We start from the raw sequence: 20,420 nt of genomic DNA on the forward strand, positions 1-20,420 counted from the left end.
TTTTTTTTTTTAGCCCCAGTTGGGGCAGGTGAGAGACTATATTAAAAAGAGGTTTCAGGGCACCTGAGTGGCTCAGTCAGTTAAGCACCCGACTTCAGCCCAGGTCATGATCCTGCACTTCGTGGGTTCGAGCCCTGCTTCGGGCTCTGTGCTGACAGCTTGGAGCCTGTTTTCAGATTCTGTGTCTCCCTCTCTCTCTGCCCCTCCCCTGCTTGTACTCTGTCTCCCCAAAATAAATAAACATTTAAAAAAAAAAGGTTTCAATTCTTGGCTGGCTCAGTTGGAGGAACATGTGACTTGATTTAAGGGTCATGAGTTTAAGGCCCACGTTGGGTGTAGAGATTACTTAAAAATAAAAGATTTTGGGGGGGCACCTGAGTAGCTCAATCAGTTCAGCATCTGTCTCTTGGGTACAGCTTGGGTAATCTGTACACTTAACATGGGCTCAAACTCACAACCCCGAAATGAAGAGTCACATGCTCTGATTGAGCCATCCAGGCACCCCAAAAATAAAATCTTTAAAAAAAAAAAAAGGGTTTCTAGGACTTATTTTACATTAATGTGCATCTTGTTGGAAAAGGAAGTACTGGATTTATTATTCATATGTGTTTTTTGCTCTTTTTGTTTTTCCAACAGTTCTATACTGTTTTCCCCTGCTTCAGAAACATGTTACAGATTAATTACACTTTCAGGGTGCTTTCCATTATTTTCATATTTGTGTGATGACTGACACATTGGAAGGATTCCAAGATGCAAAAGCTCATAGGTGCTTTGTTTTTGTTTTTAATGTTTTATTTTTTATTTTTATTTTTATTTATTTATTAAATTTACAGCCAAATTAGTTAGCATATAGTGCAACAATGATTTCAGGAGTAGATTCCTTAATGCCCCTGACCCATTTAGCCCATCCCCCCCTCCCACACCCCCTGCAGTAACCCTCTGTTTGTTCTCCATATTTATGAGTCTCTTATATTTTGTCCCCCTCCCTGTTTTTATATATTTTTGTTTCCCTTCCCTTATGTTCATCTGTTTTGTCTCTTAAAGTCTCATACGAGTGAAGTCATATCATATTTGTCTTTCTCTGACTAAATTTCACTTAGCATAATACCCTCCAGTTCCATCCACATAGTTGCAAATGGCAAGGTTTCATTCTTTTTGATTGCCGAGTAATACTCCATTGTATATATATACCACATCTTCTTTATCCATTCATCCATTGATGGACATTTGGGCTCTTTCCATACTTTGGCTATTGTCGATAGTGCTGCTATAAACATTGGGGTGCATGTGTCCCTCAGAAACAGCACACCTGTATCCCGTGGATAAATGCCTAGTAGTGCAATTGCTGGGTCATAGGGTAGTTCTATTTTTAGTTTTTTGAGGAACCTCCATACTGTTTTCCAGAGTGGCTATACCAGCTTGCATTCCCATGTTTTATTTATTTTTGAGAGAGAGAGAGAGAGAGAGAAACAGAGTGCGAGTGGGAGGGGCAGAGAGAGAGGGAGGGAGACACAGAATCTGAAGCATGCTCCAGGTTCTGAGCTATCCAGCATAGAGCTGGATGTGGGGCCTGAACTCACCAACCACGAGATCATGATCTGAACTGAAGTCAGATGCTTAACTGACTGAACCACCCAGGCGCCCCGATAGGTGCTTTGTTTTTAATTTATTTTTAGACTTACCTATTTTCTTTCAGGTGAATGATAGTTTAATAGTTAATTCCCAGTGAGTTTTACTTTGCTGGTATGGGCTGGGCAGAGGCCATAAGAGCTTTTATTTTACTTCACAGGCCTGAAGGATTCATTTAATTCTTTGCTTTGTGATAAGGGATTTTAGTAAAAGCTACCAGAAAAGTGGGGAAAAGATCTCAGATGAGAGAAAAGAAGATACAAGGAACCAGTCTGTCCTTGAAAAAGGAGCCTCAGGACTGAGCAATCAAAAGGCACTTGTGGGGGCACCTGGGTGGCTCAGTCAGCTAAGCGTCTGACTCAATTTCAGATCGGGTCATGATCTCATGGTTTTCAGGTTAAGCCCTGTGTCGTGCTCTGTGCTGACAGCATGAAGCCTGCTTGGGATTCTCTCTCTTCCTCTCTCTCTGTCCCTCTCCTGCTCATGCTCTGTCTCTCTCTCTTTCAAAATAAATAAACATTTTTTAAAAGGCACTTTTAGTTCTTCAAAAGCTGTAAAATGGATTTTTTTTTCAAGTTTATTTTGAGAGACGGTGCAGGCTTGAGCCAGGGAGGGCTAGAGAGAGGGGGAGAGAAAGAATCCCAAGCAGACTCTGCGTTGTCAGCTTGGAACCCAGTGTGAGGCTTGAACTCACAAACTGTGAGATCGCGACCTGAGCTGAAATGAAGAGTCCGACACTTAACCGACTGAGTCACCCAGATGCCCCTGGAATTATTTTTTAAGCCTGAATGCGCAACAATCTTTTATATTGTGATTTTGGATTTTAGCTATCTTATCTAGTTACCAAAAAGAAGTCCATTCATGGGGGTGGAGGAAGGCAGGCATGAAATGTAATGGAAAAATAGATTCAAAACATATTTAAAAGGTGGGGCACTTGGGTGGCTCAGCGGTTAAGCATCTGACTCTTGATCTTGAGTCAGGTCATGATCTCATGGGTTATGAGATCAAGCCCTGCAGCAGGCTCTTTGCTGACCTTGTGGAACTTGCTTGGGATTCTCTCCCTCCCATCTGTCTCTGCCCCTCCCCACACTCATGCTCTCTGTCTCTCTCTCAAAATAAATAAACTTAAAGAGAAGAAGACCAGCAAAGAGATAGGAGAAATAGGTCTTGGAGTCATAGGATTCAAGGAAAGGGAGAATTTCAAGGATGAATGAAGGGAGTAGTCAGAGAGAGGGCAATAGCTTTAAAAGTTGGATCCTTCTATACTGACAGCTCAGAGCCTGGAACCTGCTTTGGATTCTTTGTCTCCCTCTTTCTCTGCCCCTCCTGTGCTCACGCTCTATGTCTCTCACTCTCAAAAATAAACATTAAAAAAAATTTAAAAGTTGGATCCTTGAATGTATTTGAATGTTTATATGTGAAGAACCAATAAGGAGGGGAAGTAGAGTTGAAGATACAGATAATAACTGGCTCTATAGGAAGGCAGTGTTGGGGGAGAGGTAGTGAGTACAGGTATTTGGATTAACCTTGGATAGAAGACTTTACATTTCCTAAGACTATTTATTTATTTTAATTTTTTTAACGTTTATTTATTTTTGAGACAGAGAGAGACAGAGCATGAGTGGGGGAGGGTCAGAGAGAGAGGGAGATACAGAATCGGAAACAAGCTCCAGGCTCTGAGCAGTCAGCACAGAGCCTGACGCGGGGCTCGAACTCATGGACCGTGAGATCATGACCTGAGCTGAAGTCGTTCGCTTAAACGACTGAGCCACCCAGGCGCCCCTCCTAAGAGTATTTAATAAGTTAAAAGTAAACTTGTGAGTTTGGTGGTTTATGCTATAGTCAGGCCTGGGAGAATAGAAGTGGAGAGGACTAGTCCCAGAAGAAAGCGTAGATATGTCTACCAGAGAATTATACAGCAAAGCTATATTGGGGAATAGTGAATGAATGAAGGGAAGAAAGCCAGTGTTGGTACTGTGAAGGAACCTTGAGTCCAAGCTGTCTAAAGACCTTTTGTGTTTCCAGAAACCTACCATATTTAAAAGGACTAATTTTAAAATCAGGCTCTCCATTAATTCATATTTTATGTTAGGAACCTGGATACTATTCCCCAAGAAGAAATTCATTAGTTTGGAACTAGTGGATTCCTTTGCATCAGATACTAAGATGAAAGAATCACCGATAGATAGCGAATGTGACAAAGCAGTGGCACCACAACTGGGGCAGCTGGATGAAATTAAGACAGAACCTGACAATGCACAGGTAAGTATTCTACTTTATTTTCTTTTTTCTAGAACAGCGTTTAAGTGTACATTCCAGTTATGCAGATGCTGGTTTATGGGTTTAAAATCTTTTTTCTTTTTTTGTTTTTTTAAAAATAATTTTCTTTTTATTTTTTTTTAATGTTTATTTTTGAGAGAGACAGAGACAGAATGCAAGTGGGTTACGGGCAGAGAGAGAGGGAGACACAGAATCCAAAGCAAGCTCCAGGCTTTGAGCTCAGTACAGAGACCGACATGGGGCTCAAACTCATGAGCTGTGAGATCATGACCTGAGCTAAAGTCGGACGCTCAACCGACTGAGCCACCCTGGCGCCCCTAAGGGTTTAAAATCTTAAATCTTGGGGCACCTGGGTGACTCAGCCAGTTAAGCTTCCAACTCTTGATTTTGGCTCAGGTTATGATCTCACTGTGAGTTTGAGCCCCACATGTTGGGATTCTCTCTCACCCTTGTTCTCTGCCCCTCTCCTCACTCTCATACATACATGTACGTGTTCTCTCTCTCTCAAAGTAAATAAACTTAGAAAAGAGAATCTTAAATCTTTATCTTCCCTAAAGTAGTTGGTCAAATCATATAAAGTATATTGTGTCAAGTGCCATCACAACTATATGCAAGAATATGATTTGAGAGAAGAATAGATGTTTGGAATTGGGTTTTTGGATTGATACAAGGATTGCCTAGGATATTATGGGCCTAGCTAAGGGTAACACATTTTTCTTTTCATTTTTATTAACTAGAAACCATACGAGTAACTAATTGTATGTTTTTATGCTACTGACTCAATTGAAGTAGTAGAATTAGTACATTTTCAATCCTTAGAATTTTGTATTTTTTTTGTAATCATCTTACCCAAATTAGTTTCATGTTTATTCTTAAACTTTTTTAGATATATCCTAAAAAACCTATAAGTGACAAACTGATTCAAGCTGTGAGTATTCTGTACTAGGGCCAAATTTTCCTTAGAATGTTTATATATGAACCAGCTGAAATTTCTAATGAAATAAAAAGTAAATTCAGTTTTAATTTCTTTCTTTTTTTATTAAAACTTTTTTTTTTTTTACATTTGTTTATTTTTGAGAGACAGAGACAGAGCACAATTGGGGGAGGAGCAGAGAGGGAGGGAGACACAGAATCCGAAGCAGGCTCCAGGCTCTGAGCCATCAGCACAGAGCCTGATGCGGGGCTTGAACTTACGAACCATGAGATCATGACCTGAGCTGAAGTCGGATGCTCAACCGACTGAACCACCCAGGTGCCCCCAGTTTTAATTTATTTCTAATATTCAGTTTAGAAATAGCCTAAAGTAAGTCAGTATCAAGTAAGGATATGACTCTCATTGACTTGATGTCACTGGGGAATGTTGTCCATCTAGGAAGTATCTGTTGCTTTCTCAGTCTATGGACATTCAAACACATAAATCACATTTAGATAGCTTGTCTGCTGCTCTGAAACATCCTCCTCTGTAAGACTCATTTAGGCCAGTCCAACAACTTTTGTGTTGATGGTCTTTATGAAGACAGTTAGCTATTAATGACTGGAACAAGGATGGAAAATAGATGTCATTACTGAGTGTGTCTCCTCTGTTTGTAGTAGCTCCTGAAGGGCTGTGTGAACAAAAACTATTGAAGTCACATCTAGTTATGATTACACATAATGTGATTTATTGGTGTTGTCAGTCAAAGATCACCAAAAGGAGAGTGTTCACCTATGTACTATGGTTCAGTTTAATTATACAATTCACTGAACAGACTTAAACATAATTTATCATTTTCTATTGAATAACTGCTGGTTTTATACACAGTGTATTCATTATTTTCATCTCTTTTTTAGGAGTATTGTCAAGCCCAGCAGCCCAAAACTCAGGAGAATGAACTGAAAATAAATACTACATTTTCAGACAGTGGTAATAGAATCACTTTATTCTAAATGTAATAGCCAATTTATTCTGCTTTTTTAGAATATGTTTGAATAGTGTGCATTGTTTGTTTTGGGTTTCACATCCAGGAGAAATAACCTCTAAATGAAAATGAAAGAATGCATACTTAATTTTATGTAAATACTAATTTTCTTCCTTCCTGTTTTGTGTTTATAGCTCCACAGTTGACTACAAGCATTCAGCTTTCTCTGACATCATCTGGCATGAATAAAATGCTTCCTTCAGTTTCAACCACAGCTATTCAGGTTTCCTGTTCTGGTTGTAAAAAAATTCTTCAGAAGGGGCAAACTGCTTATCAGAGGAAGGGGTCCACTCAGCTCTTCTGCTCCACGTTTTGTATCACCGAATACATTTCATCTGCCAGTTCACCAGCTCTTCCCAAGAAAACTTGTTCAAACTGCTCAAAGTATATAATTCTAAATTATGCCCACTTTTACTTCCCCTACATAGAGCTCGATCAGTCTTGGTTGTAATTACCTACATTTTCATTTTTTCTGAAGTAGTATCACCTTGATTTAGTGAAAAGAAGCTGCTTCTGCTTTCACTTCCTTTATTAGATTCTTCAGAAATAGTTTTTTTATTGAGAGATTTGCACAAATTAAAACATAGGGAGTTCTAGTTCTCTTCAACTTTAAATAGTGTGACTTCTGAAATTTACTTTTCTTTCTAGTCGAAATTCTCTATAAGTGGGATTATTATATGCCCATTCTATTTTATCATTTAACTGTATAGGATGCACTAACACATTAATCATATAACAGTTTATTTGGATCTTCCAAGGTATAAAATTATATAATGTTTCTCTTGTAATGAAGTTATTTGATTCTTTTGCAAAATCGAATAGTCACAGGTAAACATAAATGGATAGATATCTTTTCAAGATTTCTGTGAGCTACTGTCGGGGTCTTTATTGCTAACTTTTTTTTTTAATTTTTACATATGTAAGGCAATTTAGATGCAGAGAAAGGAAGTAGTACTAATTTCATAATGAATTAGTGGAAAATGTCCAGAACTTTGAACTCTACCCTGATATGTAGATCAGTGTGCTTTGAGACTCCTATCATAATATTCTGGTTTGTTAACGCTATTGAAATGCTATTGCTAAATTTTAAATGTTTTTGTTTCAGAATGAAGAAAACACATAGGTCACCAGTTTTGCTTGTAAATACAATAAATTCCTTTCAGATGTCTTATTTTGGAATCAGATTGCCATAATTTGAATCTTGCTTTCTCCATTTATGGTTATATTTTGTATCTTATAGCAGCTGTATTAGTATCATCTGGGAACTTGTTAAATAAAACCACAGAATCTCAGGTCTCACCCAGACCCACTGAATCAGAAATGCTTTTGTCCCCAGATGATACGTATATAATGCTAAAGTTTGAAAAGCACTGAGAACTTCTGTCTTAGTATTCCCATCTGTTTAATTCAATGTACATAAGAATTATGAGCATTAAATAATAGATTTAAGTGATAGAACAATAGTGGCATGTAATAAGAACTCAGTAAATGTTAATTATTACTATTACTACTCTCTTAACAAACTTACAAATCCTTTTTATTGGTTGCTTCAGCTCCTTGTTTGGCTGGCGCTTTGGTGTTACCCTTTGCTGCAAGTCTTAGACCCTGAAACTGACCTTTCTCTTATGCTTTTTCAACCCTTCAATACTGTGTCTTTTTTCTTTTTTGCTAAGGGCTGTAAGGCACTTTTCTTCAGTCTGCTTTCTTTCTCTGCAGAAACATAAAACTGGAAGGGACCTTAGAGATCATCCAGTCCAAACATTTTCTTTTGGTTTTGAGGAAACTGAGGCCCTCAGAAGTTAAGGTATCATGTTACTATTTTGGCCCATTATACATCTTCAGCACATCTCCCAGGTAGATTGAAAAGGCTGAAACAGGAAAGATATAGTAAGTTCTCTAAGGCAAAGAAATCCAGTATGAGCAAAAACAAGAAACAAGTTTTACTTTCTTTGGAATACAGAATTTTTTTTGATGCAAAATACTATTGTATACGTTGGTGGAAAGGTGGTAGTGCTTAGGCTAGGAGAGTCCATCCATTTTTCGGAGTAACCTGTGCTTATTTTGAAATTTTTTTTCCTTCACATTTATTAGCATCTTGCATTAATACGTAGTTCTCAAGTTTTAGCTAATTATAAGTCCTTGTTGAAGTTTCTTTTATAGCAGTGATTTAAAATCTGTTTTGAGTTATTGCAATCTTTATTCCGTTTTATGAACCAAATGAAAGTTAGCTTTGAAAATGACATTTTAAATTATGTTAGAGAAGACTTCTTTTGAAGAACTCTTGTTTCTGCACCTTAGTATCCCAGGTGGAACCAACCAGAGATCCTGAAAGCAACCAACAGAGTTCAGAATATCCCTGTGCACTAATGCTGTAACACTTATATATATAGGAAAGTTGTTCATTCCGATGCTTAAGAGTTAGTTTAAGCTAATTGTAGGCACTTTTAAGAAAATTCATTTTTTTATTTTTTATTTATAAGGCCTTAGTAGATTAGAAACCAGCAATCTAGTATGCTGGTAGCAGTAAAAACCAGTAAGCGTTTTCAGACTTCATGCTTCTGCCGATGCAGTTTCTTCTGCCTCCCTTTCTGTCTGGCTAATTTCTGTCTTAAAGGTCTGCCTCCAATATCTTTACCTTTTGTCTATTCGCACACCATTCCGTCCTCTCTTCCTAACTCCCAACCACTCGGAGTAGTTGTTCCATGGTCTGTGTTTCAGTAGTGTTCATAATTCCCACAATATTAATCATAGCATTAATGTTTTAAAAAATTGATATTGCCCCGGTTAGACCGTGAACCTCTTGAGATTAGGAACCGGATCATACTCCTGTTTATATTCCCAGTGCCTAAACACTAGCTGGCACACAGTGAAACCTAGAAAAATTTTTGTCAAATGAAATACAAGGATAGCACAACTCAGATACTGCATTTAGAACTGTATCTTAAACCAGTAAAATGACTGATTGGGGTTCATGAAATGAACCTGTTATTTTTGGTACCATTTGTTTAAGAGGCAGCAAGATCATAATACACTAAAAATTTGTAAATGTTGAAGTGTTAAAATAGTGCTGATTTCAGGAGTATTTCATCTGGATAATTATTACACTGAATGATTGATATTCTGAAGGTTCTAAGTAGCCAGATATCTTGGCAGTCCTCAAACATTCTGGTCCCTGGACCCCTTTACACTCTTAAAAATTATTGAAGAGACAGAGAGCTTTAGTTCATAGGTTATATCTACTAATATATACTGTGTTAGAAGTTAAAATGGAGAAATTTTTAAGCTCATTATTTAAAAAGTCATTTAAAAATAATAACTCAGTGCATGTTGACATAAATAATATTTTTTAAAATTCATTTTAGAGAGAGAGGGGCAGAGAGAATCTCAAGCAGGGTCCATGCTGAGCATAGAGCCTGACGGGCTCAGTCCCACAACCCTGGGATCATGACCTGAGCCAAAATCAACAATCAGACACCCAATTGACTGAGCCCCCCAGATGCCCCTACATAAATAATATTTTTTAATGAAAACTAGCCATATATGTTTTTTAATTTGATGAGAAGAAATGTTAAGAAAAATTTAGTAAGCATGATTTTATTTTGCAAACCACTTTAATGTCTGGCTGAGTTTTCATATCTGCCTTTGTATTCAGTTCATTGGAAAATGTTTTAGCTGAAGTGTGAAAAAAAACTGATCCTACAAATATGTAATTGGAAAAGGGAAGAGTGTTTTAATAGCCTTTTAGATTTTGTGGTGCTCTTCTGTGGCACTCCACCCAAATATTGTTAAAGGTTATTTGGAATGTAGAATCTGAAACCATATCAAAATTTTTTTGTACTGTTTGGTTAAAATTCATTGGTCTTGTTAGGTTACAATCATTGGTCTGTCTGTACTTTGAATGTTTTTTTTACCCATAAATGAATGATTTTTGTTACCTGGTAAAATAATTTGGGAAATAATGGTTCACTGAGTTATGCAGATCTTCTAAATGTTAACATATTTCTTTATGCAATATTTCAAAAATCACATTTGCTAAAAAAAAAAAAAAAATCACCACCCCCAAAAATAATCCTCATCATCACTACTAATCTCATCAGGAAAGTTTAACTATTGGGAAGCAATCAAATTGGAGGTGGCAGATTTTCCAATTTCTAATTTTCTTTTTTTTTTTTTTTTTTCAGCTTATTTATTTATTTTGAGAGGGAGACAGCACGAGTGGGGGAGGGGCAGAGAGACTCCCAAGCAGGCTCCACACTGTCACCATACAGTCTGATACGGGGCTCAAACTCACGAAACTGTTGAGATCATGACCTGAGCTGAAACCAAGAGTCCGATACTTAACTGACTTGCTTAGTCAATGGCTTAACCGTACCACCCAGGCACCCCCAAAATTCTAATTTTTCTTTTTTTCAATTTTTTTTTTTTTTAATTTATCTTGAGAGACAGAGCGTGAAAGGGGGAAAGGCAGGGAGAGAGGGAGACACAGAATCTGAAGCAGGCTCCAGGCTCTGAGTTGTCAGCACAGAGCCCGACACAGGGCTCAAACTCACAAACCATGAGATCATGACCTGAGCTGAAGTCGGACGCTTAACTGAGCCATCCAGGCACCTCTGAAAATTCTAATTTTCAATGAAAGCTCAAATTTTATCATTGGCAATGAATACTGCCAGTTTATCTTGAAGTTACAGTCTTACTTTATTCATTTTTGAGAAAATATTTATCAGATACTCACTTCTGGATAATAGTTTGTTCTTTCAAGTGAAAATATGTTCCACAAAAAAAGTAGCTACCTTAGGTTGTAACTTTAACATTCCCACATGAGATATTCTTTGAGGCGGCCATCATACTTTAGTGTGCAGGGGAAGTACTTTATGCCTGTGTCCCATTTCATCACAGAATACTGAAAAGAGGTTGTCAAGGGTGAAGTGTAATAAATTGATTTTTACAGTGAATGTATGGCAGTGAATAACAAATACTAGGACGTTTTGGTGCAAGTGCCTTAATTTGCCTAAGGCTCTGGCAAACGTTTTATCCAGCCTTTTTTTCCCCTCCCAGCTTATTAAGGTGAAATTCACATAACAAAAAGCCATTGCAGTAATGTTTAGTATACTCAGGGTGTCTAATTCCAAAATATTTCTGTTCTCCAAAGTAAAATGTTCTGTCTCTACCAGTCTGTCTTCTTGCTGGGGATTTATCTTTTCTGGATATTTCATATTAATGGAATCATACAACATATGACCCTTTGTGTCTGGCTTTTAGCATAAGGTTTTCAAGGTTTATCCATGTTATAGCATGTATATCAGTACTTCGTTCTTTTTTTACAGCTGAATAATATTCAACTGTATGGATATATCACAGTTTGTTCATCCATTCATTCATTGGTGAACATTTGGGCTGTTTCCATCTTTTAGCTTTTTTTTTTTTTTTTTTTTTTACATAAACTCGAGGCCCAACGTGGGGCTTGAACCCACAGTCCAGAGATCGCATGCTCTACTGATGGAGCCATCTTGGCACCATCTTTTACCTATTTGAAATAGTGCTGTTAGAAACATGCATGTGTCTATCCTTTTTTGAGTACTCCTTCACTTCTTTGGGGTGCATATCTAGGAGTGGAATTGCAGTGGCCCATTGTTGATTTTACACCATCACTTGAAATGTTAACACGAGAAAGACAAATAACATTTTAATATGAAAATAGTTTTGATTTGTGAACCCCTTGAAAGTCTCTGGAGGATCTCTGGAATTTTGTAGACTGTACTTTGATATATTTTGTAGATTCCAAATTTGGTGAGGAATGAATATGTGATTTCTCATCATTTTGTTATGACTAGCACTAACTAATACAGACTAGGTAGTCCTCAAAACTACACTCTCAGATGTGCTTTGTAGTCCCTACTTTGGGGGCACCTGGGTGGCTCAGTTAAGCATCTAACTTGGGCTCAGGTCATGATCTCATGGTTCGTGAGTTCAAGCCCCGCTTCCGGCTCTGCGCTGACAGCTCAGAGCCTGGAGCCTGCTTCAGATTCTGTCTCTCCCTCTCTCTGCCCCTCTGCAGCTCATGCTCTCTCTCTCTCAAAAAAAATACTACAAAAAAATTTATAGTCCCTACTTTATAGATGAGGGAATTAACATTTGAGAGTATAAATGACTTATCCATCACTACTGAATGTAAGTCCTAGAACTAAATACCAAAGGTTTTCTTATTTCAAGGCTATTACTGCTGCTGCACACTCCTCAAGTAGGTGAAACGGGAGAGGGTTACCTGAGAGTGTGCTTTAACTTATAAAAGTGTTTAATAGTGCCCTTGTTTTTATTTTCAGAGACATTTTAAATCTAAAGGATGTGATCAGCGTCCAGCTGGATGACTCTAGCAAAAATTTTTGCAGCCAGTCTTGTCTTTCATCATATGAAGAAAAAAGAAAAGCATTTGTTGCCATATGTACTAATAACATTTTAACCAAGTGCAGCATGTGTCAGAAGACTACTGTTGTAAGTTGTAATTTTTTTTTAAACTTTAAGGATTCTGATTATTTTGCTTAAATATTAGCATTTTTAGTGAATTCTTTTAAATCCTAGATTCAGTATGAAGTAAAATATCAGAATGTGAAACACTGTCTTTGTAGTAATGCCTGTTCTTCACTCTCACTTGAACAGCCTCCTGTGATCTGTTGTGAGAACTGTAGGGCTTACGATCACACTGTCTAGTCTGTTGCATATACTTCCAATGAAAGGCCAGTCCCATTACTTTATTAGTTCAAAGGGTATGACAGCATATAAGCAGGTAAAAATAAAGACCTGTTGCATAAGGACCACTGCACTGGAATTTGCATGGGACTAAATGAAAAATCCAAGATTGAGTTCCTTCCATTAGTTTGCTTGTGAGTGGTTCCACTTCAGGAAAATGTGGGGATTAGATTTTAGTACCATTGGGAATAGTTTCAGTTGGCAACACATTGAAGGAGATGAAATGAAAGACTTCTGACAGTTGCTCTTACATAGCAATTCATGATAAATGCTGTATGGAGATTTTCCTAAAATATCTCAGGATGATCATCTGCCTTGAAAAAAAGCCACGCAGATAGAAGCTTGTTTATAAACTGAGATTAGAGATAGCAGAAATAACAATAGCCTACTGGTCAGTAAGACTCAACCACAAAGGTGTTTTTAATTCTGTTTTCTTAAACCCTAAGCAAGGTTAAAGTGAATCAAGAATGTCACAGGCTTATCTGAATCTGTGAGAAATAATCTTCTATTTCTGGTGGGAGAGCCTTTGGTGGTTGGTTCTGAGAGCAGAGAAGCTGGTTCTACTTTGGTGGACTAAATGAGATTAACACAATTAGTGGTTTGAGCCCCTTTCATGAGGTGGGACTGTTGTCTTGCTTGTTCAGATGATGCTTTGAGACCCAACTCCCTATCTCTGTAAATTCTTCCTTAAAAATAAGCAATTGAAGATGGGATTCTCAGCAAGTCTGAACAATTCAAACAGGTCATTTATGAGCCACCTTTTATCTATGACAGAATGTCCACACCATGAGAGTATCTTGCCTTTGGACCAGAAATGGGAGAATGGAAGGCATGGGAGCCTTCTGAAGGCAAGAAATGCCATTCCATCTTTTCATTCTTTATCAGTCACACTCAATAAATAGGCTTTGTCCTGTTTTTAAGAGCCTGTTTTGAGTACCTAGTTATTCAGCCTATGTGATGGGGTAGGGCTGGTTTGGGTAAAGGAGTTTAAAAAGCACCATTTAACACTACACCCTGCATATCAGATATTATTGTAATAGTGATAATGGAGAAAATCCATATTGTTAGTTAAGTGTAATCCAGAATTAGACAAGCAAAAATAATATAAAGACGGGGACAAAACATAAGAGACTCTTAAATACAGAGAACAAACTAAGGGTTGCTGGGGGGGTTCTGGGTGGGGGGATGGGCTTAATGGGTAAGGGGGCATTAAAGAAGACACTTGTTGGGATGAGTGCTAGGTGTTACACATACGGGGTGAATCACTGGAGTCTACTCATGAAATCATTATTGCACTATATGCTAACTAACTTGGATGTAAATTAAAAAAAAAAAGATTTAGAAAATTGTTCAAATCTATGAATCTAAAAATGGGGTGACTTTTTTTTAAGTGGATTGTTTGATATAAATATACTTCGACCACATTGTTTTCCCCCCACATCTTAATAGAGTAAATTAATTATTACTTTTCCCATATGAATAATTAACTAACTACAGATGATACATAGTACTATTATTACTTGATGTTAAATATTGATGAATTGTTAGGGGTGTCTCAGTATAAAAAGTCATACTAATAAAGGGTAAAAGAATTTTCAAAGTTAGACTCTGTTTTTTGTTTCATTATTCCTTTGCCAATATCCTGTTCTTTCACAGAAGAAAACCTATATATTTTCAATTGTCTTTGCACTTTATGTCCCCCAAAGCAGTTCTTTTTCACCATTGCCTAGTCCAGGAATGAGGATTCCTCTTTCAGTAGAAACAATAGATGGTGAACCTCAGTTTATATCCTTTACCTTTGTACACTTACTGAATGCACTATATTCTATACATCTTACTGCTTATGTGCTGCCTTCTTATAATATGCTTGCAATTTTTACCATGAAGTTAGCCTAGAAAAACAGTAATTCTCATAGCATGTTATAACTTAATTAAGCACCCTTTTCTGGCTCCTCCTTAGCACGAATAAAAGGCTTCCCTGAGTTTATATCCAAAGTGGAATTGAGGAAAGAGATATAATTTTAAGGCTTTTATTTATTTATCCAGTTGGCTTTGATTGCCTGGATTGAGAAACATTTTCTGTGACCTCCTTCATTGCTTGCGTATATATTACTGCTGCAACTAATATATATCTGAGACATAACACAAATAGTTATATTTTGGATTGATCTATTTCCCTCATTTTAGTCATTGTAATCCGTAGTGCCTTTTTTTCCTGGCTTTTAGGAAAGTGTAAAACAGGGCTTCATTATCATTACTTATTATATTTCAGCTAATAGCAGTAATGGTGGATATGTTTTGCTTGTTAACAATATATATCATATACCGGGAATATGAATATTACTTTAATCTCTAAACAGAAACCAGCCAAAACACTTACATCTGTTCTTTGCAAATCATTGAAGCCCTCAGATGAAATGATTGAGACCACCAATGACTTGGGGAAGACAGACCTTTTCTGTTCTATTAATTGTTTCTCTGCTTACAATAAAGCTAAGATGGAATCTTCTACAGGTAATGTTTATTTAGCAGTTATCAGAGGATTAGAAACTATTGAAGAATATTACTGCTTTCCTTTAATTTATAACCTTGATTTATCTCAAGGTTAAGTTTTTGACTTAAAAATCAAAACAATGCAAAACTTGTTGCAAAAAAAAGTTTCCAGTAGTTTTATGTAAAAGAAAGTCTACTTCACCACCAGAGACTTAATATTTATTTATGAAAATCGTTGTATTAGAATATAGAATTTTGTACTCAACCCTGCTTTGTAAAAACAAGGCTAGTAGTTAGTTACATTTTTTACAGGAAGTAGAGCTAGTTGGAAATAGTTTGAAGTTCACTAGTAGAAAAGCACAAATAACCCAGAGCCAACTTTGTATTCCATCAGAGAGCCTCCTATAGAACCATTGGTGCTAGTTACATAGATAATAAAGTGAATGATTCTCCTGGGGCTTGTACATTATGTAAACTGGCTTATGATGGAAATCTCTGCACTGTTAGCTTAGAAACCAGTCTAGCTCCATTCATGTTGAGGGTTAAGAATCTTGGAAGTGTTAGAAATGATACCCATTAGGAGATTCTATAGGAATCTCTTTTCTCTTCTTTGTGGGTAATTTCATGTAAAGATTTGCTTGAAATTTCAAGCAAATGGTGTATAAAGAACTAAGAAATTGTATGCAAAGATAAAATATACAAAATAATAGAAAATGTAATTTATCAGTTTAAGGTTATTAATGTGTTATCCTAAAGAGCCTACCTATTCCTTAGCCTTACTTCATATCCAGCAATACCTAAAGCTATTAGATATTTCCATTGTTTGTTGAAATAACTTGTTATTAAATAATGCTTTCTGATTGATTCTGCCTGGTTTTTGAGAAATCTTCTTATTTTTATCAGTAAATGTTTCCATGGTACATGATGCTTCAACGGGGCTCTTTTCTCCAAAGAAAGATACAACTCCAATTATAAGCAATATAGTGTCACTGGCAGATACTCATGTCTCCCTACCCATCATGAACTCTGATGTCTCACAAGGTAAAATTGATAATAAAGATATTTGACATATACACTGTTTTCCCATCCTTGATGAATCTATCTATTTTAAGTTTGTTGTTGTTGTTTTAAGTTTTTTTAATGTTTGTTTATTTTTGAGAGAGAGAGAGACAGAGAGAGACAGAGAGAGACAGAGTGAGAGCACGAGCAGGGGAGGGACAGAGAAAGATGGAGACACAGAATCCAAAGCAGGCTCCAGGCTCTGAGCTGTCAGCACAGAGCCCAATGCAGGGTTCAAACCCACGAGCCGTGAGATCATTACCTGAGCCAAAGTTAGACGCTTAACCAACTGAGCCATCCAGGCGCCCCTATTCTAAGTTTGTTTTTGTTGTCTGATACGAAATAAGCAATTGTGGTTTATGATGCTATTTTGTAGATTATAGTATAAGATCTTGAATTGATGATACTCTATTTTATTTTAGCAGATACAGTTTCTTCAGTAACAGCAAATGTCATTGTAGATGTAAGTTTTGTTCCTAATATTTTTTGATGCTGTATTTTCTTTGTTAAGTATATTTGTGTGTATATACACACAATTCATATATATACATATATATGACCACATTCATTCCTGTTTTCATCCTAGAACTCAAAAAAGTTGAGCAATAAACATCTTTTGGTATTCATATTCAATTTCCCAAGTCTCAGGTCTGACTTGAAATTATTAAGAATATTTAAACATAAGTATTATTAGTCATAGTTTTTCCTTTGGGTTCTTTATTACCTTTTTCAATACTATAGTCCTATGAGCAATAAAAATTATTTTTATTACAATTACATACCAAAAGATTATTTGAACATTTTTTTTTTTAATTTTGAGGGAGAGAGAGAGCATGCGTAAGCAAGCAGGGGAGGGGCAGACTGTGAGGGAGAGGGAATCCCAAGCAGGCTCTACGCTGAAGAGGGGCTCAACAGGGGGCTCCATCTCACGAACCATGAGATCATGACCTCAGCCAAAATCAAGAGTCAGACACTTAACCAACTGAGCCATCCAGGCACCCCAAGATTCTTTGAACATTTAATGTTGAATCTAGATCGCAACTTTACGTTATAAATAATTGTTAATGTTTCCCCCTAGTGGAGCTCATGTTGCAACGTACCTATTCATTTTCTTGTGTTATTAGAATAGATATGTTTGATATTTTAATCATTTGATAACTGTTCAAACAAATGTTTTTGTTTTTTTCTCCCAAACATTTCTAAGAGTTTACCCAGTGAATCAAGTACTGGTGTTGCTAATAATAGTGTTGAACAGCCAAGCCTTTCACCATCTTCATCAATATCCAGTCAGAATGCAGTTGGCTCCAGTGTAGAAGTACAGAAAGATCAAGTGTCAAACCAAGATGCTACATACAATATGAAATCTGTGAAAATAAGTGATGGACTATGTCATCCAAAATTTACATCCAAAGTACTAAAAGTTAAAGATAAATCACGAAGTGTTAAGAAATCTTGGTGTTCAAATTTCCAGCATTTGAAAAGCAGTATTAAAAAGGATGTGACATTCTGTTACTCATGCCAGTTGTTCTGCCAAAAAAATTTTAGTTGTGGAGGAGAATCATTAGCAGCCCAAGGAATTTCTAATTGGAAAAAGACTCTGGAAAAATTCAGAAAGCATGAAAAAAGTGAAATGCATTTGAAGTCATTGCAGTTTTGGAGGGAATCCCAGTTTTGTGATGAAGCTGTCAATGATAATTTATCTATCCATTCAAAACAGATGGAAGGAAATAAAAAGTACCTAAAGCTTATAATTGAAAATATTTTATTTCTTGGGAAGCAGAGTTTATCATTAAGGGGAAATGATCAGTCGATTTCAACTGTGAATAAAGGCAATTTTTTAGAATTGTTAGAAATCAGAGCAAAAGATAAAGGAGAGGAAGTATTCCGACTTCTGAATTCACAAGTTGACTTCTATAATAGTACACAAATTCAAAATGATATTATTGAAATAATAAAGACTGAAATACTGCAAGATATTGTGAATGAAATCAATGTCTCCCCAGCTTTTTCAATAATATGTGATGAGACAACTGATAGTGCCACTAAAGAACAGCTTTCCATTTGTGTAAGATACCCACAAAAAATGTCAAAGGCTGTCTTAATAAAAGAAAGATTCTTGGGTTTCATAGATGTTGAAGAGATGACTGGGACTGACTTACATAGAACTATCAAAACTTACCTGCAGCAAATTGGAGTTGATTTGAGTAAAATATGCGGCCAGGCCTATGATAGTACCATGAATTTGAGGGGAAAATTTAATAAAGTTGCAGCAGAATTCAAGAAAGAAGAGCCAAGAGCTTTGTACATACATTGTTATGCCCATTTTTTGGATTTAGCAGTAATTAGGTTTTGTAAAGAAGTAAAAGAACTCCGAATTACTCTAAATACTCTCAGCTCTTTGTTCAACACTATTCATATGTCTGGGGAAATGTCTGCACATTTTCAAAATATTTGTAAACTAAGTCAAAACAAAACATGCAAGAAACATACATCACAATCATGTTGGACAGCCCATGATCGTATGTTACTATCAGTGATCGAGGGTCTTCCAGAGATTATTGAAACACTGGAATTTGTAGCAAGCCATTCTTCAAATACAAGTTTGGCTGATGAATTGAGTGATTTGTTAACATTGGTTTCCAAATTTGAATTTATCTTTTGTTTGAAATTTCTTTATCGAGTGTTAAGTGTTACAGGAATTCTTTCCAAAGAGCTTCAGAGTGAAACCATAGATATTTTTTCATTGTCTTCAAAAATAGAAGCAATTTTGGAATGTTTATCATCTGAAAGAAATGACGTCTATTTCAAAACTATCTGGGATGGAACAGAGGAAATATGTCAAAAAATAACCAGTAAAAGTTTTGAAGTTGAAAGACCTTCTTTTCAGAAAAGAAGAAAAATTCAGAAAACAATAGATCTTGGCAATTCAGATAGTACTTTTTTTCCTACCTCAACAGAAGAACAATATAAAATTAATATTTATTACCAAGGATTGGACACTATATTAAATAATTTAAAATTATGTTTTTCAGAGTTTGATTATTGCAAAATGAAGCAAATTTCAGAACTATTATTTAAATGGAATGAACCGTTAAATGAAGCAACAGCCAAACATGTCCAAGAATTTTATAAACTTGATGCAGACATCATCCCAGAACTTAGATTTTATCGGCAATATGCAAAGCTTAACTTTGTCATAGATTATGATTGTATCAACTTCATCAATCTTGGCTATTTGTTTATCCAGCATGGTCTTCACAATAATATTCCTTGCATATCAAAGCTGTTATATATTGCTTTGTCTTGGCCAGTTACTTCAAGTGCCGAAAACTCATTTTCTACACTGCCTCGTCTTAAAACATATTTATGTCATACCATGGGACAAGAGAAGCTTAGTGGCCTAGCCCTAATGGCTATTGAGCAGGAATTGGTAAATAAACTGATGGAACCTGAAAGACTCAGTGGGATTGTGGAAAAGTTTATCCATCCAATGAAAGAGATGTAACACTTGCTAATTTGAGTTTTACCTAAAAGAATTTTGTATTTCTGCTGGAATGTTTGTTTTTATTTCAAAATTTTATCTCCTAAGAAAAATTTTTTTTCACCAGAACATGTAACATTCACTTGATTCAGAATTCAAAAACCAGAATGATGTACAGTGAAAAGTCTCCTTCCCTTTTTTTTAGTACCCATTTCTCCCTGTAGTGTTGTCTGTTTCTCAGATATCTTTCTGGAGATATTTTTCATAGATCATACTCTGCAGTGCACACTGTTCTTCAACTTGTCTTTTCCACTTAACATATTTTTGAGATTGTCCCATATCAGTACTTAAAGGGTTTCTTGATTTTTTTTCATAACTGCATAAATTTTCGTTGTATGGATGTACCATAATATATTTTAATAGTCCCTAATGACAAACACTTTAATTCTTCACAATATTTTGCCATTATACGTAATGCTGCATTTAATAATGTTACACATAGGTCATATTGCACATGAGTGAGTTAACTCGAAGATAAAATTTTAAATTGGAATTACTAGGTCAGAAAATTTATACATTTTTATTCTTGATAGATAACTGGCAAATTGATTTCTATAAGAATTATGCCATGCATGATGCCACATCACCAACCATGTGTGAGATTGCCTATTTCCTTCAATCTGTATAAACATTGTTCCCAAACATTTTGGTTCTTGCCAGTCTGTTATTAATCCCAGTGGAATTTTGCATTTTCACTTAAGAAGAAGGTTGGGTAT

The 20,420-nt window shown here is 36.2% G+C and overlaps 1 protein-coding gene across 1 annotated transcript; it reads left to right on the forward strand.

Annotated features, from left to right (window-relative positions):
- The first annotated feature begins 362 nt into the window (after positions 1-362).
- Positions 363-19,718, forward strand: ZMYM1 (zinc finger MYM-type containing 1). The gene is given in 11 exon segments (XM_042996440.1): positions 363-766; positions 3,722-3,891; positions 5,740-5,812; positions 6,002-6,251; positions 12,188-12,356; positions 12,444-12,565; positions 12,567-12,648; positions 14,972-15,125; positions 16,008-16,145; positions 16,589-16,626; positions 17,368-19,718. Coding segments are annotated over 11 exon segments (3,513 nt in total). The 5' UTR covers positions 363-750; the 3' UTR covers positions 19,669-19,718.
- The last annotated feature ends 702 nt before the right edge of the window (positions 19,719-20,420 follow it).

This window comes from Panthera tigris, chromosome C1 (genome assembly GCF_018350195.1).
Source record: "Panthera tigris isolate Pti1 chromosome C1, P.tigris_Pti1_mat1.1, whole genome shotgun sequence".
Lineage (NCBI taxonomy): Eukaryota > Metazoa > Chordata > Mammalia > Carnivora > Felidae > Panthera > Panthera tigris.